This window comes from Hyla sarda, chromosome 1 (assembly GCF_029499605.1).
Source record: "Hyla sarda isolate aHylSar1 chromosome 1, aHylSar1.hap1, whole genome shotgun sequence".
Taxonomy (NCBI): Eukaryota; Metazoa; Chordata; class Amphibia; order Anura; family Hylidae; genus Hyla; species Hyla sarda.
In genome coordinates this window covers 408,784,495-408,808,091 of record NC_079189.1, presented here as the reverse complement: position 1 = coordinate 408,808,091, position 23,597 = coordinate 408,784,495, and the positions used below count along the sequence as shown (strand labels likewise).

The following is a 23,597-nucleotide window of genomic DNA, read 5'->3' as shown; positions in this document are numbered from 1 at the left end:
TTTATTCTTTTATTTCTATGGAGAATAGGAAATATGTAAATAAGCTTAAAAAGAGTAAGGGTATGTTCACACTGAGGAATTGGAGAGGAATTTCAACGAGTAATTCTGCTCGCTTATTCCTCTCCAAATCATTCAGCAGTGAAATCCCCATAGAGCTGTCCAGAATTTCTGCCCCTCAGTTCACACTGAGGAATTTCCTCAAGCAGAATTCTGACGAGGAAGTCTGTTCCGCTTGAAGAAAGAACATGTTCTTTCTTTCAGGCGGAATCAGCGTCGTTCACCCATAGAGATCAATGTTATTTTTTTTTTCAGTCAGTTTTTCAGCATTTCCGCATGAAAAAAAAAAAAAAAAAACTTGATACTTCTCCTCCGCATGAAACCTTGATTTTCCGCGCAAAATCGCTGCTAATTCTGAGCGGAAAAAAAACGTATTTTGGGGAGGAAATGTTCAGCGTGATTTCCGCCCCAATTCCTCAGTGTGAACATACCCTTACTATCATGAACTCATCAGTCCCTAATATCCCCATCCATTCCTTGACTCTTCCTGACTCTAATCCTCTTTTATTAAAACCCCTTTTCTTGCCTTTAATGTTATCAGTTTGTTGCTCAATCCTCACAATTCTTTGAGAGAGGAAGGGGGAGTGGCCCGGCAGGCGTGACATCAGCTGAAGCCTGCAAGGGCTCACTTCCGCCATTCTTCTGCGTGACTGGCTTCTGGGGGTTTGGGGCTTACTGTTATGCTGCCGGGCGCCGAGGCCAGCATGTATTCCCGGGGAGGGGGTGGCGGGGTGCTGTCAGGTGCCGTGGCCGGCATGTATCAGGGGGGCTGCTGTCGGGTTCCGAGGCCAGCATGTATAGTTGTCATTGTCATATGGTACAAAACAATGGTCTTCATTGAAGCACCCCAGCTGTTGTAAAACTGCAACACCTTTCATGCCCAGCATAAGTCTGAAATCTAGCGGCTGGGACATGTAGGGAGACCCCTAGTAGTTTTTAAAAGTGTAAAAAACAAAACATATAGATACATTTTTGTTCATCACATGTTATTAGAAAGTTGTTTCTAATACATTTATTAACAAAATATAAACAGTTTTTGTGGTGACAGATACTCTTTAAAAGGAGTAGTCCAGTGGTGACCCAGTGGTGAACAACTTATCCCCTATCCTAAGGATAGGGCATAAGTTGCAGATTGCGGGGGTCCGACCGCTGGGGCCCCCTGCGATCTCCTGTACGGAGCCCAGACAGCCCGCGGGAAGGGGGCGTGTCGACCTCCGCACGAAGCGGCGGCCGACACGCCCCCTCAATACAACTCTATGGCAGAGCCGAAGCGCTGCCTTCAGCAATCTCCAGCTCTGCCATTGAGATGTATTGAGGGGGCGTGTCGGCCACCGCTTCGTGCGGGGGTCGACACCCACTATCTGGCCGGAGAGCCTGGCCCTTGTACAGAGAGATCGCAGAGGGCCCCAGCGGTCGGACCCCCCGCGATCTCAAACTTATCCCCTATCCTTAGGATAGGGGATAAGTTTTTCACCACTGGACTACCCCTTTAAAGGGGTTATCCAGGATAACAAAAACAGAGCTGATTTCTTCCAAAAACAACACCTCTTCTGTCCCCAGGTTGTGTGTGGTATTGCAGGTCTGTGCCATTAAAATGAATTGAGTCAAGTTGTAAACCCCATACAACCTGGGGACAGACGTGGCACTGTTTTTTGACGCTGTCCCGTCATCAAATAGGAGCGGCGTGCACAGCGACGTGATGACGGCGATGAAGAGAGACGATCCCAGGCAGGAGAGACGGTCCGGAGCGGCGGGGACACGGCGACAGCGATAGAGGGCGACATCTAGGGCAGCGGTGACAGGTGAGTATAACTTCCTATACTTTAAATTGCAAGGATCCCTCAACATACGATTGTTTCAACCAACGATGGTTCATTTGGAACACATTACCATCATATGCAGGGATGTGGGAATCCTATCGCCCGACGCCCGGGACAAGTAGTTTTGGGCGCCGGGCAGGTGAATTGTTCATAGATTTAGCCCTGTATCGGGCTAGCAGGGACAGACCGACTTCCCCCTTATTTTTCTTTAATGCCGGTGTGAGGCGCAGGAGCCGAAGCAAGTCTGCACCTCACACCGGCGCTCAGAGTGTATGGAGGGTGCGGTGACCTCCAGCTGACCGCAGAGCCCCCTTATCTCCCCTCCCGGAGGATGGAGGACGCAGCTCAGAAGACACAGCACGGTGAGAGAAAGAACGAGCACAGCTCTGTACACAGCTCCGTCCCCCGCACACAGCTCTACCCCTCCCCCTGCTCTGTCTCCATAGGACCTAATCCACTACGGGGAGGTTGCTAGTTTGCAAGAGGAAAACACAGAGCGGGGGGGGGGGGGGGAGGACGGAAATCTCACCTCACACCGGCGGTGACTGCAGCTCTGGTGTCCACTCATGGCCGGCTCAGGTGAGGAGGCCGAGAATGCAGGCAGCGGCGGCAGGAAGGGTGGTTGTATATGTATGGTGTGAGTGTATGTGTGATGTGTGTATGTAATGTATGATTGGGGGGGGGGCAGCGGCAGGTGTATGTATGATGTGTGCATATGTATGGTGTGAGTGTATGTGTATATGATGTCTGTCTATCGTGTGATGTGTATGTAATGTGTGATGTGTGCATGATGTCTGTCTGTGTGAGATGTGTATGTAATGTGTGATGTGTGTATGATGTCTGTCTGTGTGTGATGTGTATGTAATGTGTGATGTGTGTATGATGTCTGTCTGTGTGTGATGTGTATGTAACGTATGATGTGTGTATGATGTCCAAGTGTGATGTATGTATGTAACGTATGATGTGTGTATGATGTCTGTCTGTGTGTGATGTGTATGTAATGTATAATATGTGTATGATGTCTAAGTGTGATGTATGTATGTAACGTATGATGTGTGGGGGGGCAGCTGCGGGTGTATGTATGATGTGTGCATATGTATGGTGTATATGTATGGTGTGAGTGTATGATGTATGTGTGATATGTGTATGTAATGTATGATGTGGGGGGGGGGCAGTGGAGGGTGTGTGTGTATGTATGATATGGGGGCAGTGGCTGGTGCATGTATGATATGTGTATGCATGAATGTTTTGTATAGGAGCGGACTGTCACGTCGGGCATTAGGGCAGTGCCCAAGGGCCCGTGTCTCGGGGGGTGGGGGGAAGGGGGGCGCTGGCGCCGCTGCCAGTTGTGCCATCTAATTTTATTTATTTTTAGTGGCACCCCCACTAAATTGCACCCCCAGAATCCCGCCCCTTCATACTCGCCCGCTGACCAAGAGCCCCACGGATGCAAACAAACACGCCCGAACCAAAACTACAACTCCCAGCATGTTACACCATAACCTAAACTGTAGAACTATAAAGTGTAACATGCTGGGAGTTGTAGTTTTGGTTTGTGTCAGCTGCAGAGCTATAGGCTGCATCAGGGCATGCTGGGTGTTGTAGTTACTAACTGCAATTCTCAGTATTCCTTGACACATCCTATGGCTCTGCAGCTGACACAAACCAAAACTACAACTCCCAGCATGTCCCACAATAACCTTACTGTCCTACTATACAGTGCAACATGCTGTAATACCCACACAAGCATAGGCTGTATCAGGGCATGCTGGGTGTTGTAGTTATCTAGTAACTAAATGCAACTTCCAGCATTTTCTGACACAAAATGCACCACATAAACTGGAGAGGCAGAACCCCCCCCCCCCCAGTAACACAAGTCCCTATGAAGACTGGAAAATAGTGATTAAAATATTTTTACAAGTGCGTATATATGTGAATAAGCCCATTTCCTAATAAAAGTTTCCAATTTTCTTTAAATAAAAATAATGTACAAAAATAAACATAAATGGTATCGCTACATGTGGAAATGTCCAGACTATTAAAATATAATGTTAATTAAACCGTACGGTGAACGGTATAAATAAAAAAATTGTCCAGAATTGCTCATTTTTGGTCACTTCATATGAGAAATTTTTTATAAGGTGATCAAATAGTTACATCTAGACTTTTCTGGGCTTGCCTCGGGTGTAAAAGGAGCTACAGCTCTCCCGCCGCTAATAGCCTGGCATGCTGCGATCACCTATTAACCATTAGATCACCGCTTTCAGCAGTGTCTAAAGGATCTTATATCCATCCCTGGTGGTCTAGTGGGGGGGGGGGGGAATCAGACTATTTTGGTTGAAATTATTTTTATCTACCAGGACAAGTGGATTTTCTTGAGGGACAATTAGATTGTGTTCCGCTTTAGTCCCTTGAACAAGTAGTTTTATTTTATTTTTTTTCCACACCCCTGATATGTTGAGGGACCACTGTACATTATTATAGGGGTAGCCATCTTGCCTGAGCTGTTTAACAGAATTTAGAGATATGCTTTGCTGTAGGACCCATGGACATAGGCGACAATAGATTGAAGCTGTCCTATTGATATGAATGAAAAAGGTGTTTGGGTGTGCTTGTTGACTTTTGCAAAAGTCTTTCTACAGGGAGTGGAAGGCTGATCTATAAGAAATAGCTAGTGTGCTTACCCCTGTTATCTATATACTGGTTTCACCTGTACCATCACCTGAAATCCTTTCGCCCAATGCCCCGGACATGCAGATTCCCAACCAGGGTGCCTCCAGCTGTGTCAAAACTACAATTCCCAGCATGACAGAAAGTCTTTGACTGTCCGGGCATGCTTGGAGTTGTAGTTTTGAAACAGCTGGAGGCACCCTGGTTGGGAAACACTGACTTGCAGGCACTATTGTGCTGCTCTTCCCAGCTGTCAGTGGCCTGTATAAGCATTCCAGTATAATAGGTAAGAATCACCTGTAACAGTGGTGTTTATGGAGACTTAAAACTGCTGTGCTGCTGTTTTTTTTGCTACTTCATTTTAATTCTCTCATTACCTCGCACTAATTTGTCAGAGGTATATAACTGTAACTCCCAGACGTATACCCGATGAATATTGCAGAGTGGTATCCATCATATGTAGAAAAAAATGGCAGTTTGCACTAGATTATGCTCTTTCAGCCTCTGACAAGTAATCAGGGTCAATGGATATATTTATTGTATATACCATTAGACTCTATAAACCCCTATATTTGACTGTTTGAGAATTAGGGTAGGTTTACCACACACAGCAGCTGGTTTTATACTACAATCGGTTGTACTAAAACAGGATCAATTTGGCTCAATGTTGCATACTTTGTACGTTTTTATACAACATGATTACTACACTACTTTTTTTTTGTGGTACAGAAAAGTAGCACACGCTTAACTTTTCTATCCCATAATAAAAACCACACACTATTGTACAGGACAGAAACCGGTTCAAACTGACTGAAAACTTTTGGAAACTTCCATAATAGAAGTCTATGAGTATACCACACCATACGTTCAGGTACTGTTTAAACGTATCTCCGGCGTGCTGCTGTGATATAGATGTGAACAGGGAGAAAAGTCTAAGCCACGAATGCAAGGGGTGACAGAGGCATCTACATGAGGAAACAATATTTTGACCATTAAAGGGGTTCTCGTGTGGGGAAAAAAAAGGCTTTTAAATCTACTGTGCCAGAAAGTTAAACAGATTTGTAAATTACAGTTGCAAGAAAAAGTATGTGAACCCTTTGGAGTTATATTGATTTCTGCACAAATTGGTCATAACATGTGATCTGATCTTCATCTAAGTCACAACAATAGACAATCACAGTCTGCTTAAACTAACAACACACAAAGAATTAAAGAGGTACTCCCACCCTAGACATCTTATCCCCTATTCAAAGGATGTCTGATCACTGGGGTCCCACCACTGGGGACCCCCACAATGTTGCATGCGGCACCCACCTGTTTCTTGTCCGGAAGCACTGGAGGGTCTCGGTTGCGACCACGGGAACGGAAGTCTGTGACGTCAGGACTCCGCCCACGTGTGACGTCACGCCCGTCACCTCAATGCAAGTCTATGGGAGGGGGTGCCCCCTCCCATAGACTTGCATTGAGGCGACAGGGCATGACGTAACACGGGGGCGGAATCCTGACGTCACGAACTTCTGTTCCCGTGGTCTCGACCGAGACCCTCCAGTGCTTCTGGACAAGAAACCGGTGGTGCCGCATGCAACATCGCGGGGGGTCCCCAGCAGCGGGACCCCAGCGATCAGACATCTTATCCCCTATCCTAGGGGATAAGATGTCTAGGGTGGGAGTACCCCTTTAAATGTTACCATGTTTTTATTGAACATACCATGTAAACATTCACAGTGAAGGTGGGAAAAGTATGTGAACCCCTAGACTAACGACACCTCCAAGAGCTAATTGGAGTGAGGTATCACCCAACTGGAATCCCATCAATGAGATAAGATTGGAGGTGTTGGTTACAGCTGCCCTATAATTAAAAAAAAATAACACCCACCAGTTCTGGGTTTGCTTTTCACAAGAAGCATTGCCTGATGTGAGGCCGAGTTCACACCGTGTTTTTGACACACTATTTTCAATCAGTTTTTCAAAAGAAGGATGCAACTGTGCATGTGCCAAGTAAAAACCGTATACGGTTTCCCATATGGAACCGTATACACGTGCGTTTCCCATTGAAATCCATGTTAAAAAAAAACGTATGCGGTTGCAGTACCGGAGTCGTGGTCAACCACGGTTTTGACTCCAGTTTAAAAACTGTACAACAGCACAAGTGTTTTTTTTTTCTTTTTTTTAACATGGACGTCAAGGGGAAACGCACATGTATACGGTTCCATACGGGAAACTGTATACAGTTTTTACTTTGCACATGCACATTTGCATTCTAAAGTCCCTACCCAACACCACTCCCATTAAAAATGAACAAAATTTTCAAAAACATTTTTTTTCTTCTCTTTACGGAAGGAACTGTATGCACTTTTAAAAACAGTATACGGATTAAAAACGCATACGGTTTACTTTTTCCCATACAGTTAAGACAAACTGTCTATAAATGGAGAAAGTTCAACACTGCTGCTACTCTACTAGGAGTGGCCATCCTGTAAAGATGACTGCAAGAGCACAGCACAGACTGCTCAATGAGGTGAAGAAGAATCCTAGCGTATCTGCTAAAGGCTTACAAAAGTCTCTGGTATATGCCAACATCCCTGTTAGCAAATCTACGATACGTAAAACACTAAACAAGAATGGATTTCATGGGAGGATACCACAGAGGAAGCCACTGCTGTCTAGGGATGTAAGAAAAAATCGATTCTCGCGATAATCGCGATTTTTCATTTGCCGATACAGAATCGATTCAAAATATTTTTGAATCGATTCTTTTAGGGATGTGGAATTTTTAATAAAACGCACTTTATCTTACCTGCCAACGAGCCCGCGGAGCTCCGGTACAGTCCGGTACAGGTGTTCGGTCCCCGGGCTGTATTCTTCTTACTTCCTGTTAGTCCGGCACGTCACATGGAGCTTCAGCCTATCACCAGCGGAGGCGGGACATCGCTGCGGCTGGTGATAGGCTGAAGCTCCATGTGACGTGCCGGACTAACAGGAAGTAAGAAGAATACAGCCCGGGGACCGAACACCTGTACCGGACTGTACCGGAGCTCCGCGGGCTCGTTGGCAGGTAAGAAAAAGTGCGTTTTATTTTATTTTGCAGCCCGGACGGGATAACATGAGAAAAGTGAGCACCGGAGTACTAGATCGCCGCTGTCAAAGCTGACAGCGGCGTCTATTGGGATCTATGAATGCTCCCAGGTGGGCGATATATCGCGATGTATCGTCACCTAGACGGTATCGCGATATATCGAATCGCCACACTGGTATCGCGATTCGAATCGAATCGCCAAATTCTTGGCGATTCACACCCCTACTGCTGTCCAAAAAAAACATTGCTGCACATTTACAGTTTGCACAAGAGCACCTGGATGTTCCACAGCAGTACTGGAAAAATATTATGTGGACAGATGAAACCAAAGTTGAGTTGTTTGGAAGAAACACACAAACACTATGTGTGGAGAAAAAGAGGCACAGCACACCAACATCAAAACCTCATCCCAACTCTAAAGTATGGTGGTGGGGGCACCATGGTTTGGGGCTGCTTTGCTGCGTCAGGGCCTGGAGGGATTTCTATCATCAAAGGAAAAATTAATTCCCAAGTTTATCAAGACATTTTGCAGGAGAACTTAAAGGAGTAGTCTGGCACGCACTTCTCGTTTTATCCGATCCGGGCTGCAAAACAAAAGAAAACAAACTTTCTCTTACCTGCCAACGAGCCCCCGGAGCCCCGGTACAGGTGTTCGGTCGCCAGGCTGTTTGCTTCTTACTTCTTGTTAGCCCGGCACGTCACGGAGCTTCAGCCTATCACCAGCCGAGGCGGGACATCGCTGCGGCTGGTGATAGGCTGAAGCTCCGTGTGATGTGCCGGGCTAACAGGAAGTAAGAAGCAAACAGCCCGGGGACCGAACACCTGTACCGGAGCTCCGGGGGCTCGTTGGCAGGTAAGAGAAAGTGTGTTTTCTTTTGTTTTGCAGCCCGGACCGGATAAAATGAGAAAAGTGCATGCAGGACTACTCCTTTAAGGCCATCTATCAACCAGCTGAAGCTCAACAGAAGATGGGCGTTGTAACAGGACAATGACCCAAAGCATAGAAGTAAATCTACAACAGAATGGCTTAAACAAGAAATTACGCCTTCTGGATTGGCCAAGTCAGAGTCCTGACCTCAACCCGATTGAGATGCTGTGGCATGACCTCAAGAAAGCGATTCACACCAGACAGCCCAAGAATATTGCTGAACTGAAACTGTTCTGTAAAGAGGAATGGTCAAGAATTACTCCTGACCGTTGTGCACGTCTGATCTGCAACTACAGGAAACGTTTTGGTTGAAGTTATTGCTGCTAAAGAAGGTTCAACCAGTTATTAAATCCAAGGGTTCACATACTTTTCCCCCTGCACTGTGAATGTTTACATGGTGTGTTCAATAAAAACATGGTAAGATTTCATTCTGTGTGTGTTGTTAGTTTAAGCAGACTGTGATTGTCTATTGTTGTGACTTAGATGAAGATCAGATCATTTTATGACCAATTTGTGCAGAAATCAATATAATTCCAAAGGGTTCACATACTTTCTTGCAACTGTACTTCTATGTAAAAATCTTAACCCTTCCAGCACTTAGCTGCCGTATACGTCAGATAAAGTTGTTTAGTTTTTTCCATTCTGACCACAGTGCCCTCTGCTGACATCTCTGTCCATGTTAGGAACTGTCCAGAGTAGGAGCAAATCCCCATAAGAAACCTCTCCTGCTCTGGACAGTTCCTGACATGGACAGAGGTGTCAGCAGAGAGCACTGTGGTCAGACTGGAAAGAACCACACAACTTCCTCTATAGCATACAGCAGCTGATAAGTACTGGAAGGATTAAGATTTTTAAATAGAAGTAATTCACAAATCTGTAACTTTCTGGCATGATTTAATTTAAAAACATTTGTTTTCCACTGGAGTACCCCTTTAAGTTCCCTCTCTAGTCAGCGTATGGAGTTGGCACCACTGGGCATGTATCAGTGATTTCCAAACTGTAGACCTCCAGTTGCTGCAGAACTACAATTCCCAGCATGCCCGTCTACACCGCCTAGCCCAGTTTCCCAACCAGGGGGCCTCCAGATGTTGCAAAACTACAACTCCCAGCATGCCTGGACAGCCTTCGGCTGTCCAGGCATGCTGGGAGTTGTAGTTTTGCAACACCTGGAGGCCCCCTGGTTGGGAAACACTGGCCTAGCCGACTATGTGATGACGGTGATCTCTATGGTGGTAGCATGGGACCGTTACACATGGACTTCCGTAGAATTAACATCTCCCGGTCTAAGGAACAACTTCCAGGCCTCCTACCTTTTTCTTTTCCAAACCTCCCATCGCTTCTTATCGACGCAGACCTCTCCGGAACTCCACACGTGTATTCAGCACGCTGTGGTAATCTAAGGACCCCTACGGGTGACCATAGCAATGCCTGACGCCGGTCTATACAAAACAGGCACTTAGATAGGCAGCACTAGGGCCTTGTACTTCTGTGACTTTAGAGCGTGAGCAATTCCCCCTCTAGTGTCCCTAGTCAGTAACCGGAAGTGACGTCAGGGCGCCAATGTTTTTCATATGATAGCTGTCATGATGGCGCCCTACTGGTCCATGTGACTGGTATATGCATGTACGGTGGCCATAGTGATGTGAGTGGGCAGGGTGGGTACTAGGTGATGACCGGGCATTAGACATGTGGCTGGGCACCATGATGCGCTGTGTGTTACACAGGGTGATCCCCGGGAAGGGAAATCCTCTCCTCACGTGTGTCCTTACACAAGCTCGGCTGAAGCATGGCATGGCTTCCCTTGGCTTCTCCCGCAGACATTTCAAGAAGGATCTGTTATCGGTGCTTGATGTCAGCCCAGTGACTGTAACAGAGATCCGACAGTATCTCCGGGACAACAATATCTCCTTCCATGATGGCTACAGCTGCCTGCATGTCCCCAGCCCCTTCACCCCAAACAAAGATAACCTGCTGTTTATTGACAAGACAACCGGCAGATTTCTGTGTACGGACACATTGCTGGAGGGCACCTGGGAGGACTTCAAGGACAGCATGGATCTACTCATAAAGGAGGGATCAGCCTTCCTTAGTCCTGACACCATGAGCAGCTACCTGGAGGACAGCGACTCTGAGGATGGTGAGAGGCAGCTTAACAACATGGAGGTCAGCAGGATCTGGAATAAAGCAGTGTGGTTCCATGATCTGGAGGAGGACGACGCACAACTGGTTAAAGCCATGTTTAGCATCTCCAAGATAACCAACAACACCCTGAAGAAGTTTGGAGTCAAGTGCTTCCAGCCTACCAAAAGTTTAGTGTTCCCCTGGTACAACCCTCGAGACAGTACCATGAAAGGCGTAAAGCTGTTGTCGGCTGTGTGCCAGGGGGATGTGGTGAACTACATTGAGACGCTTTATCCCAGACCTTCTCATTACCATAACCTCTTTGGGATTACAGTAATGGGCAAGAAGGACACAGAGGTGGTGATCACTAGCCAAGAAGTGGATAGTTTAGCGGTCCACCAGGCCACAGGGGTAACCACGGTATCTTTGCCACGGGGAATAAGTTGTTTTCCCCCCGTTCTTTTGCCATATCTTGAGCAGTTTAAGCGCATCACCCTGTGGCTTGGGGATGACCTGCGTGCATGGGAAGCTTCCAAACTGTTCTCTAGAAAACTAAGCATCAAGAGATGCTCTCTTATACGGCCCGGGGATAAACAGCCTAGCCCACTAAAAGCCTTGAACCTTGGTCTTAACCTGAATAAACTCCTCAAGGCTTCTCTTCCAGCTAGCCACAAGTCTATCATTTCATTCCGTCAGCTCCGGAAGGAAGTATTTAGTCAGCTGGAGAATATAGAGCAACTTGCCGGGGTGAAATGGAAAAGATTTCCAGAGCTAAACAAGCTACTGAAGGGCCACAGGAAAGGGGAACTGACAATATTTACAGGTACACCTATAGTGACCGTTTCTTTTAAAGGTCGAGGAGAGTTTGTTGGCCTTTATACATGTTACGTGGTTGGCAGGTCCCAAAGGAATCGGCAGGTTTAGCTTTCCCATAAATGTGTGTGATCAGCTTTAGGCTGGAATTCCATTGAGGGTTTTTTTTTTTTTTTGCAAAAACGCCGTAAAAAACGCCAATTTTCCCGCACGGCGTTTTTTCAGTGAAAAAATGCTGCGTCCAGATGTTAGCTGCAAGTCAATAGTAAACTGCAAAATGCCAGATTCACTTGGCATTTTTCAATTTGGCGGGTTTTTTTTTAATCCTTTTGGCATTTTTCAGCAATTCCGGGCTCAAAGGCTGGATTTTCAAAACGCCCGACAAAACCTAGTTTGGCGTTTTTTGGCCTGAAATCGTGGCGTTTTCCTACCATAGAAGTCTATTGGAGAGCAAAAACGCCAAGAAAAAATGTTTTTGCAGGCGGTTTTTATTCTTTTTTGGACTTTAGCGATCCAAAAAAGTGATGGAGATACCTTTTTTTAAAAAAAAAATTATAAAAAAGATACAATAGTGATGGAAAAAATTGTATCTAACGAAGTTTATCTTTTTTATTGCAAAATGTTTATTAATTTTTAAACAGGGATCAATTTATGTGAGCGGGTAAAGCACTAAAAATGTAGCCGACAATAATAAAAGTAGTGTGTGTGTGTTTTATTTTTATTTTTTTACATTTTTTAGGTAGTACTACTACTCCCAGCATGGAAGACACTGTTCCATGATGGGAGTAGTAGTACCTGTACTAATTGACAGATCGCCCGTTGCGATCCTCCTGTATAATGTATAGATGCAGCGGCCGCTCTTCTCTGGTCCCCTGCCCTGACGTATATATACACATATTCATATTTCCCGCAGAGCTGTGATTGGCCAGATGGTTCCAGCCAATCACAGCTCTAGGAATATGTGTATAAATACAGCCCTGCAGGGGACCATAGAAGAGCGGCTGGCCTCATCTATACATTATACAGGAGGATCACAGCGGGTGTTAGGAGTGATACCCACTGTGATCTTTCCTTAACTACAAGTACTACTACTCCCAACATGTAGTACACTCTGCTCCGTGCTGGGAGCTGTATTACCCGCATTAATAGACAGATCACATAATGTGTCAGAAATTACACTTGCTGCGATCTGTCTATTAATGCAGGTACTATAGCTCCCAGCATGGAGCAGAGTGTGCTCCATGTTAGGAGTAGTAGTACTTTCAGGTAAGAACAGATCACAACGAGTATCACTACTGACACTAGCTGTGATCCTCCTGTCTATAGCAGAGATGGAGTGGCTGTATACATCGCTCGCATCCCTGCTCTGCACTATACTCCAGCCACTCATTCATTCATATTTTCCTCAGAGCTGTGATTGGCTGCAACCATCTGGCCAATCACAGCTCTGGGCGGAAAATATGAATGATGTTCTATTAACATCACTGGCTGGAGTACAGAGCAGAGATGTGAGCGCTGTATAGAGCTGCTCCACATCTCTGCTATATAATGGATGATCAGATCGGGTGTCAGGACTAACACCCAGAGGGATATGTCTATAGTACAGGTACTACTACTCCCAGCATGGAACACACTAATAAAAAAAAAAAAAGTTAAACACACACACACTTTATAAAAAAAAAATATTCAAATTTTGTTATAAAAAATAAACATTTAGTTAAATACATTTTTACATCCCTACTGCATCTTTTTATTTTTGGTACCCAACTATTTTGTAAAAAAAAAAAAAAAACCGCCAAAGGGGCCAAAATAGGCAAATTCCACACAAAGGTAAAAATGCAAGGAAAAGCGGCAGAAAAAAACGCTAAAACTCAGGGAAAAACTGTTGCAGTTTTTCTGGCGTTTTTAAGCCAAAAAAATCGCAGGGCAAAAATCTCAGTGGAATCCTAGCCTTGTTCTAAGTTTTCACTCTGGTTTTTTCTGGCGTTATTTTTAGAAAATGGCCACTGCAGTTTTTAAGCAAAAGTCAGAAGTGGATCCAATAAGAAGTGAAAGGCTGGGTTCACACCACGTTTTTCAAATACGTTAACCGTATATGGTTTTCCGCAAAAAAACGTATACGACCGTATCCGAAACCGTATGCATAGAGAATGCATTGTAAACCATATTCCAAATGTTGTGTTGCGTCCATTTTGCCGATTTTTCAACCGTAGGCAAAAACGCTGTCGACCACGTTTTTGCCTCCGGTTGGAAAACCGTATGCGGTTCTTTTAACATTGTTGTCTATGAGAACCGTACACAGAATTTCAGAATACGGTTGCACACGGTTTTTCTAATCCGTTTTTGGAGTTGACACATGCGCAGATCTTTCTAGAATTCATCCCAGACATCCCACTCCCACATCCTTTTGGAATTTCAATAGAACAATAGTAACTTTATTAAATTGCTGGAAAACTAATTCCAACAAAATAGCAAAACCGTTGGCAAAAACGGATAGAACCAAACATACGTTTTGGAACCGTATATGTTTTAATTAGTCATACGGTTGCATACGGTTTTTGCCATACGCTTTTTAGCGGAAAACCGTATACGGTAACTGTATTTGAAAAACGTGGTGTGAACCCAGCCTAAGTCCTTCCTTTATATTTCTCTATGGGAGAGCTGACGATAGCCAAACGGTTCTCCCATAGAGATATATGGAGGGGGCGCGCCAACCTGTGGATAGGGGATACGTTTTTCACTATGACATATCTCATTATTTTATGGTTCAAACAATAAAGCTTTATTATGAGCCAAAAAGATAAGTAATACAAACTGAATACACAAGATACCTGAAACATGGGTATGATAAACAAAGTAAATCAAATAACTGGATATAGTACAAGAAAAATAAAACACTGGTTGCAATAGGGCACAATCCCAAGGAGCCCCTAAGACATTTAGTAGAGAGACATAAGGGGAGATTTATCAAACCTTGTGCAAAGGAAAAGTTGCCTATAACAACCAATCAGATCGCTTCTTTCATTTTTCAGAGGCCTTGTTAAAAATGAAAGAAGTGATCTGATTGGTTGCTCTGGGCAACTGGTCAACTTTTACTCTCCACAGGTTTTGATAAATCTCCCTCATTGAGTGGCCAACGTTTTGACAGTATGAGGAAGACATTGAAGAAAGAATGACTATTTGAAATGTGCATTAACCTATGGATTCACACATTACTTATAGCTGTTAGTAAGTCTATGTGAATCCTTTTCTACTATCCAATTTCATGTTTAATGTCCTAAAATCCCCTTGAAGTCTTATGTGCTTCAGAAGCAGCAACTTTCAAGGCGATCTGTCTACTTTGCTCCATGGATTTGTTAGCGTTGCCTTTACTGTTTTTTTTCTTTTCTTTTAGGCCCAACTGGTAGTGGAAAAACAACATTTATCAGTGAATATGCTTTGGACTTGTGCATGCAAGGGGTTAACACTTTGTGGGGGAGCTTTGAACTTAACAATGTTCGCTTGGCAAAAGTTATGCTGACGCAGTTCTCTCTGCTGCGCCTGGAGGATCAGCTTGACAAGTATGACGAGTGGGCAGATCGATTTGAAGAGCTGCCTCTTTACTTCATGACTTTCCATGGAGAGCAGAATATAAAGTAAGTCACTGAATACTGGACACGTGTAGTGATCTATAATAAATACAGGGAGCACGTGAATAACTGTAATATAAGCCAGGGTTGCCCATAGCAACTAGTCATAGATCCAGCTTTCATGTTTCCATAGCAGAACTCATGAAAGTACAGTGGTCCCTCAACATACAATGGTAATCCGTTCCAAATGGACCATTGTTTGTTGAAACCATCGTATGTTGAGGGATCCATGCAATGTAAAGTATAGGACAGTGGTCTACAACCTGCGGACCTCCAGATGTTGCAAAACTACAACACCCAGCATGCCCGGACAGCCGAAGGCTGTCCGGGCATGCTGGGAGTTGTAGTTTTGCAACATCTGGAGGTCCGCAGGTTGAAGACCACTGGTATTGGAGGTTATACTCATGTGTCCCTGCCGCTCCTGACCGTCACCGCTGCTCTGGATGTCGCGTTCCATTGCTGTCGCCGCCTCCCCAGGGTGTTCCCGACGCTCCGCCAAGGCCTCTGCTTCCCCGGCATCCTTGCTCTCCGTCACTTCCATCACGTCGCTACGCACGCCGCTCCTATTGGATGACGGTATGGCGTGCGCAGAGATCCTGAAGAGGACGCGCCGGAGCCCCGAGGACAGGTAAGTGATCGTCAGCGGACCATACGGGGCACCGTAAACGGCTATCCGGTGGCAGCTGAAGCTGTCTGCGCTGCCGGATAGCCATTTATGCGATGGCCCCGACATACAAAAGTATCATATGTTGATGCTGCCTTCAACATGCGATGGCCTCTGAGAGGCCATTGTATGTTGAAATGATCATATGTCGGGGCCATTGTAGGTCGGGGGGTCACTGTAGTACTTTGGTTGCTGTAGACAGAGCAGGTTTTAACCATTTCTTACATTTCCGTGTACATGTATGTCAGAAAGGGGCAGGTTTGGAATCTTGGCCTACTCCATGTGGGTCAAGCGCTGGCTGTATATTATATCTGGTACTCGCTGCCAGGATGAGACTTTAATCTGATCCTAACAACTTGACTCCCTACATTCGACAGTGAATAGTGACTGTGGCATCTAAGTAGTTTAGTGACAGGTGCTGGTCCTGTCATGTTGCCAATCTGTAATCCTAATTATTCCTTATTAAGATAATATCCTGATGATGCAGGACCATATTCAGGAAACTACCAGACTTCTGCATAAACCCTGGCTCCAATTCCACTTACCCTCAGGGTGTCGGCATCCTGGTGCATTACAATATCCCTTCAGTGTTGGCAGGGGCATGAAGCTCTGAGGAGCTAAACATGTCAGTGGGGGATATGTATCTGAGCTTTTAATAAGCCTGTATTGCCAGTCCATTTTTATTATTTCTTTTTTGGAGCCAAAAACGGCGTTTATATGATGTAAAAGCACATTTTCTATGTCTACGGGCCCAAATGATAGCAAGTACAGTAACATTACATAGCTGTCAGTAACTGGCGACACTGGTGTTTTACATTTTGGTTAGACCAGTATGGTTTCTAAAACATAAACAAGTTATGTATTAGTGTGGGATATAAACATAGTGTATTATTCTTCCCTGGTTAGGGATCCTGTGTTGTTTACAATCCTTATATAAAGAACTTCCCCTCTTCCCCTCTGCTGAGGCTCCTATGCTGCAGAATGGATCTCCACTTCAGAGCTACAACCCTCATCTTCGCATTTGCAGCCAGCCACAGGAGACATGCAGTGACATTTCTCTGCTCAGGAGAGCGATTTCACAGTGGAGGAAATGGGTGTAGCTGCAGAGTGGAGCTCCATTCTGCAGCCAAGGAACATGGGGAGGAAGTGCTGGCTATAAAGATTAAAGTCTGATGTCACGTGCACGGGGGTCTTGGGAACACCTGCCATGCACTTAGCCTTTGCATATAAACAACGGCATGGATCAGAGAATGGTTAGTACCATTGTCATCACTACAAGCCTATACCAGTAGGTTAGTGCGAGTCATACTGATGAGATTCCCCTTAAATAACTGACTTTTAATACCTAAATTTACCTTAATATTAATTTCTTTTTTTTTAATCCCATTTAGGTCTGTGATTGACACCATGCAGCATGCAGTGTATATGTATGACATTAACCACGTTATTATTGATAATCTGCAGTTCATGATGGGCCAGGAGCATCTCTTCTCAGATAAGTAAGAACTTTGTGTCACATGCTGCATTATTAGTTTGGACCAACCATAAAAGTGCACATCTAAATATGTCTCACATTGTGAAACATACTGACGTAAATGAGTACTCATTTTCATCTGTAATCAGCAAAAGGAAAACTATGCGGGGGAACTATGCTGCCAATCTAGTGTGGAAACAATGGTAAGGTACCATATCGCGGTAGAGGGGTAGTCTTATACGGCATGGCAAGTATATACCAAACTCAATATTTTAACTGTAAAAGTTTGGGGTCCTCTTAAACGCCCAGTCGTCTTATACGCCGGAAAATACGGTATATCTAAATATTAGGTTATATTTACATATAGTAAGACGTACTGCATTGCACTGTAAGGCCGCTTTCACACTACAGAATTATCTGTTTGAAAGATCTGTTATAATGATCAGTTCACAAAACCTAAACGGCCGTTACAAAATCCCATTATAGTCTATGGGATTTTTACATTATCCGTTTTAACCCTTCATAGCTTGTTATTTTGTGATAGGAGAAATAGTGCATGCACTATTTCTTCTGTTACCTTCTCCCGTCACAAAATAACATCCGTTATTAATAACAGGCTATGACAGGTTAAAACGGATAATGTAAAAATCTCGTAGACTATAATGCGATTATAGTGAATGAATTTATAGTGTGAAAGGAGCCTAACTGCAAGTTTTGTTTGCAAATTTCACATATGTAATTCTGCTTTTCACTGTTAAAACTAAAAATAATGGTATGTGAAAGTATAGTTATAACACATTCGATTGAGTTGTTTCTTTTATTACAGATTTGGTTTCCCCTTTTACTCCTTGAAATTCCTGAATAAATTGACAACTGAGTGTGATCATTCCCATTGTCAGTGGGAGGACATGTCCCTACTGTTTGATACTGTTAAAGGGGTACTCCGGGGAAGTTAAGAAAAATGAAAATGCCCCAAAGCCACCGCAATACCTGTTCTGTGTTCCCTGTAGTTATGCATGTGGTTTTGGCAGCTCCAGTGGCCCCTGCTGTCTCCCAAATACTTTTTTTCCTTGTTTGCAGCACAGACTACAACTCCCAGAAGTCAGTGCAGCTCTGTGTAATGGCTGCCAGCCAAATGATTTCACTATCTGTGTGCATGTTCTCACTGCAGTTCACACACTGTACAGGTCTTTTCATCCTTCTTCCAGCAATAAATCATGTGCTTTGAATGGCAGCCGTAAATGATAAGATCTACAGCAATCTTCATTTAGCTTCTCTCACGGCACACAGAGAGGGGAGGGGAGCTGTGGCTGTGAAGCAAGGAATCATGGTGGTTGTCTCTGTGTAAACCCCTCTCTGACCTAGCCCTCAGCCTCCTGTCAAGACCCAGTAGTTGACTTGGATGACTTTTTCATCACACTTCCTGCATATAATTGACAGGTGAAAGAGGAAAACTGCTGTATATAGCTAATTAATTATATTTAGACAAATACATAGGTTGGTGAGAGGGAAAGGATGGGCTATGGGTTTGGTTCCCTGAAATAACCCATTAAAATTGATTTGTCACATTTGTGAAATAGTAACGCCTCAGGTGTCAATTTATTCAGAAATTTCCTGTAGAAGGTGTATTCACATGTACAGTATCCTGTGCATATTTGATGCTGCAGATTTGAAGCTACAGACTTTATGATGTATAATCATGTGTTACTCTATGTTCTGCAGCATGAAATATTTGCAGGATGCTGTACGTGTAAATATACCCTTAGGGTTTATTCACACATACAGCATCCTGCACATATTTGATGTGCAGAATTTTAAGCTGCAGATTTGAAGCTGTGTTCAGTCATTTAGTTTACATTCTGTAGCTTAAAATCCTGGACATCAAATATGCACAGGATACTGTGCATATTACACCCTTAATACACCCTTAACCCCTTAATACACCCTTAACCCCTTATGACCCATGACAGATCTAATCTGTCATGGTGTCATTAAGGTTCTATGGAGCGTGCTCCATACCTGGCAACCCCAGTGATCAACTGAAGAGACAGCCGGAGGTCTTACCTATCCTTCCCAGTCATCATTTGTTAGAGCCTGTCTGAAGCTGGCTTTATTCCTTTAGCACAGACCACACAGATCAATCTAATGATACCTCTAAACTTAAGGAAATTCTTAAGTTTAGAATTTATTTAAATGAGTAAAACATGATGGAAACTAAAAAAAATTTGGTATTGTTGTATTCATGCCAACCTAGAGTATCAAGCTGACGTGTTGGTTTGACCACATGGTGAATGGCCTAAAGAAAGAAACTCCATTTCACCACACAAATTCTTTTTTTTTTGTTTAGGAACATATGATATTGAAAATTAAAGGAAGTCATTACAAAGTACAATTGGTCTTGCAAAAAAACAAGCCCTTATGGGTGTGAAGATGTAAAAACAAGAGTTATGGCTATTAAAGGACGAGTGGAAAAACAAAAAATAGGCCAAGCCCTTAAATGAGCACTGTAATTAAACATGATTTTTAATATTTGATTCCTTGTGACAATTAAATGACTTTTGTAGTGGCTTTCAAAAAAAAATTTAGTTAGTTTTTTTGCTGTATACTTCTGGCCACCAGGGGGTTCCCTTCTTGGCCAGAACACATTCCGTCTGGTCAAAATCTCAGATTTTGGTCTCTCCTGCTTGTAATGGCAGGAGACCAAACACTGGAAGGGTTTCTCTGCATGGAGCTTGATTGATAAAGAGCCTCACTGACAGCTGCACAGACTAAAAGCTGCAAAGAGCCCCACTGAAAGATACACAGACGGAAAGATGCTGCACAGAGCTTGAGGTCTTCTATTCATCACTGCACTGCAACAATGTGAGGGCTGAAGTGGTCCCCCAGGAGGCTTCAGTGATGTCATGCCTACCTGGGAAACACCCACTTTCTCCTGCTGGGAGATTGCACTATGTGAGCATGAATAAAAAGTTACACAGCTTTTAAAGCTCTAAAAAAAATAGTGGGAGGGGTGTTAGGAGTAGTTAGGGAACATAGCCTGAGTTAATTTAGAAAAGTTTATTTAGTGACAGGTACTTTTTAAGGGGTTAAACAAAAATAAATCAAATGGCTTCTTACTAATCTGTTTTGCTAAGATCATGACACATCTGTGTTAAAATATATTTGTGCCTCTCTTTTTATCTTCAGATTAGCGGTACAGGACTACATTGTTGGGGCATTCAGAAAATTTGCAACTGAAAATGGCTGTCATGTGACTTTGGTCATTCATCCCAGAAAAGAAGATGATGATAAGGAATTACAAACCTCCTCTATTTTTGGCTCTGCAAAAGTAGGTTGAAAACACATCCCTAACCAGGTTAAAGGGTAGTTTAAAAATAATTTTAAAAAATTAAAGGTTGGGCCTTGCATCATTTATTTTTTATTTTTATGCCAGTGCCAGCATGTATGAAATGCTGCAGTACTGGAGAAGTTTGTGACAGGAGGTAGCAACTGTCATCTCTTCGAAAAGTACCCCCCGCAATGTGACTGCGGGGAGCGATTATTTTTCCGTGGTAGCTGGAGGGCCTTCTAAAGGCCTTTGAGCTGGCCACTGGCCAATCTGCTATTAGAGTCTGCCTCAGGCAGTCTGTTCTAGTAGAGCGCCTATTCCATAGAACTGAACAGTATAAGGAATCTAATGACTGATTATTATAGCCCCCTATGGAACCATAAAAAGTATAAATAAAGCCCCTCCCCTAATAAAAATTAAAATTACCTCCTTTTTTTTTCAATTATCCCCAAAAAATTAAAAAAAATATATATAAAAGTTTAGTATTGCCACTTGAATAATTTTCTGGAGGGTGCTGCTGTAGTGCAGCTGGGATATTACCTGTCTGTGTGTTAACATTTTGGTAGTTTCCTGTGTGGGGTAGGGCATAGGTTATATTGGTTTTATGGGGTTAGATAATCCTTATTGTTTTCTTTCCAAAACAGCACAATAAATGTCCATTGGATCTCTTAAGTAAATCAATATATCTTAAGATTTATCAAGTATGTCAGGTCAGGTGCCGCCAGATGGGTAGGTTATTTTAAGGAAAATACTTGAAGGGGTATTTCGGGAACTTATCTCCTATCCACAGGATGGGGTATAGGTAATTTCATCTCCGATTACCCCTTTTAATATTATCTATATTCTATTTGCAATTCTTATGGTCACCTTTTTAAAAATGAAAGCAGCAGTCTGGTTGCTATGGGCAACTGCACCACTCTTCTACTACACAGCTTTTGAGAAATCTCCTTTTGGAATGTGGTTACCAGTAGAGCTTAAAGGGGTACTCCGCTGCTCAGCGTTTGGAACAAACTGTTCCGAACACTGGAGCCGGCGTCTGCAGTCACGCCTCCTCCCATAGACTTGCATTGAGGGGGAAGGGCGTGATGTCATGAGGGGGCGGGGCTATGACGTCACACGCTCCCAGCATTTGGAACAGTTTGCTCCTGAATAACGCCTTTAAGTGGGAATCTATGGATACAATTGGTGTATTGCGCACAAATGGTATGATTTTTTTTTTTTTTTTTCAATGCTTCACCATGAGCAGTTCACATCTAGGGAAAATCTTTTGATGCTTCATTAATTCATTCATTTTTGTTCATTGGACATTGTGATGACCCATAACTTTAATTTTTCTCATGATCTCAGGCCAGCCAAGAGGCAGATAATGTTCTTATACTCCAAGACAGAAAGCTTGTCTCAGGCCCAGGCAAAAGACATTTACAGCTGTCTAAAAACAGGTTTGATGGAGACGTTGGGGTCTTTTCACTGGAATTTAACAAGTCCACACTGACTTTTACTTCTTCAAAGAGCAAGGCAAAAGTGAAGAGACTCAACAAGGAGAATGAGATACCGGATGCTCTGCCGGATACCACAACAACAAAAAAGAAATAAACACAGATGTTTGTGCTGCTAAACTGTCATTTTATTTTCACTGCGTTTGATAGAGTTTTTTGTACATCTGTGTCTATGAGCCAAGGTGTTGTGGATGAAACATTTCAATGTTTTTGATAATAGGTTTGTTATATAAAACACTAATTGGTCCTAAAACACTGTATATAAGCTAAATTCCACAACTCTATTAAACTTTTATATGTTGGATAAGACTGTGGCATACTTGTTTAATTTATATAATCTGACAGAAGTCATGGGATCCCTACTTTGCCCCAACAAAAAACGATCCAGATGGAAAGAGGAACAAAGGCAGGGTTATTTGGCAGTACTGAGCTGCGGAATGCTTTCCAGTGCCAGAAGATGAACCCTGCACATAAGTCATGCAGGCCAGGTAGGGGGAAGCAGGAGTTGTGTATACTAGACAAATATGACAAATTTGGGTCGGATGGCAAAGTATGCCCAACTCTCTTAAGTACATAGAATATAATAGGTTTTACTTGCAGTCCTATTGTTTACAGCTGCTTGTAAAGGTACCGATATCTTAAGTTAAAGTTGATGAAAGTGGATGGGTTCAAGCAAAACCATTGTTAAATTTCACCTAATGAACAATGTTCAGCTATCTGATGATAGACTTATCGTATAAGGCAATAGTCCAATGAAAGATCTTTTTTTATTCATGAAAAATAATCTGGGGAAGAATATTCTCAGAACATTCCCCAAAAGATCACCTGTTGTGTGTGTTTGATCATGTCTGGCCAGTTTAACCCCTTAAGGACCAAGCCCATTTTCACCTTAAGGACCAGAGCATTTTTTGCATATTTGACCACTGTGACATATTTCGTGACATATTCTACTTTGTTAGTGGTAATTTTTTGTCGATACTTGCATCATTTCTTGGTGAAAAATTCCAAAATTTGATTCCAAAAATTTTACATTTAGCATTTTTCTAACTTTGAATCTCTCTGCTTGTAGGAAATTAGACATTTAAAAAAATGTTCATATATTGATTCACATATACAATATGTCTACTTTGTTTGCATCATCGTTGACATTTTACTTTTGGAAGACATCAGAGGGCTTCAAAGATCAGCAGCAATTTTTCACAAAGTTTTCAAAATCTGATTTTTTTCAGGGACCAGTTCAGTTTTGAAGTGGATTTGAAGGGCCTTCATATTAGAAATACCCCATAAATTACCCCATTATAAAAATTGCACGCCTCAAAGTATTCAAAATGACATTCAGTAGGTGTGTTAACCCTTTAGGTGTTTCACAGGAATAGCAGCAAAGTGAAGGAGAAAATTCAAAATCTTCATTTTTTTACACTCTCATATTCTTGTCCAGTTTTTGAATTTTTACAAGGGGTAATAGGAGAAAAAGCCCCCCAAAATTTGTAACCCAATTTCTCTCGAATAAGGAAATACCTC

The 23,597-nt window shown here is 43.2% G+C and overlaps 2 protein-coding genes across 2 annotated transcripts in view; one reads left to right on the top strand and one right to left on the bottom strand.

Moving 5' to 3' along the window:
• Positions 1 to 10,030, bottom strand: part of PES1 (pescadillo ribosomal biogenesis factor 1) — a 34,287-nt gene extending 24,257 nt beyond the window's left edge. The window contains exon 1 of the mRNA XM_056528651.1: positions 9,862 to 10,030. Coding sequence (XP_056384626.1) covers positions 9,862 to 9,885 — 24 coding nt within the window. The 5' untranslated portion in view covers positions 9,886 to 10,030. The remainder of the gene's footprint in view (positions 1 to 9,861) is intronic.
• Positions 10,031 to 10,091: 61 nt separating this feature from the next.
• On the top strand, positions 10,092 to 22,379 carry TWNK (twinkle mtDNA helicase). Its single transcript, XM_056528650.1, has 5 exons — positions 10,092 to 11,495; positions 14,880 to 15,120; positions 17,170 to 17,277; positions 20,439 to 20,580; positions 21,928 to 22,379. Exons 1-5 carry the CDS (start codon positions 10,238 to 10,240, stop codon positions 22,171 to 22,173), a joined length of 1,995 nt encoding a protein of 664 aa, XP_056384625.1. The 5' UTR covers positions 10,092 to 10,237; the 3' UTR covers positions 22,174 to 22,379.
• The last annotated feature ends 1,218 nt before the right edge of the window (positions 22,380 to 23,597 follow it).

Bases quoted from the DNA above. Each gene is read 5' to 3' on its own strand.
- TWNK (XM_056528650.1), top strand. From the start codon at position 10,238: ATGTGGCTGGGCACCATGATGCGCTGTGTGTTACACAGGGTGATCCCC. The intron at 11,496-14,879 runs GTACACCTATAG...CTTTTCTTTTAG, and splicing joins GGAACTGACAATATTTACAG to GCCCAACTGGTAGTGGAAAA. The intron at 15,121-17,169 runs GTAAGTCACTGA...AATCCCATTTAG, and splicing joins CATGGAGAGCAGAATATAAA to GTCTGTGATTGACACCATGC.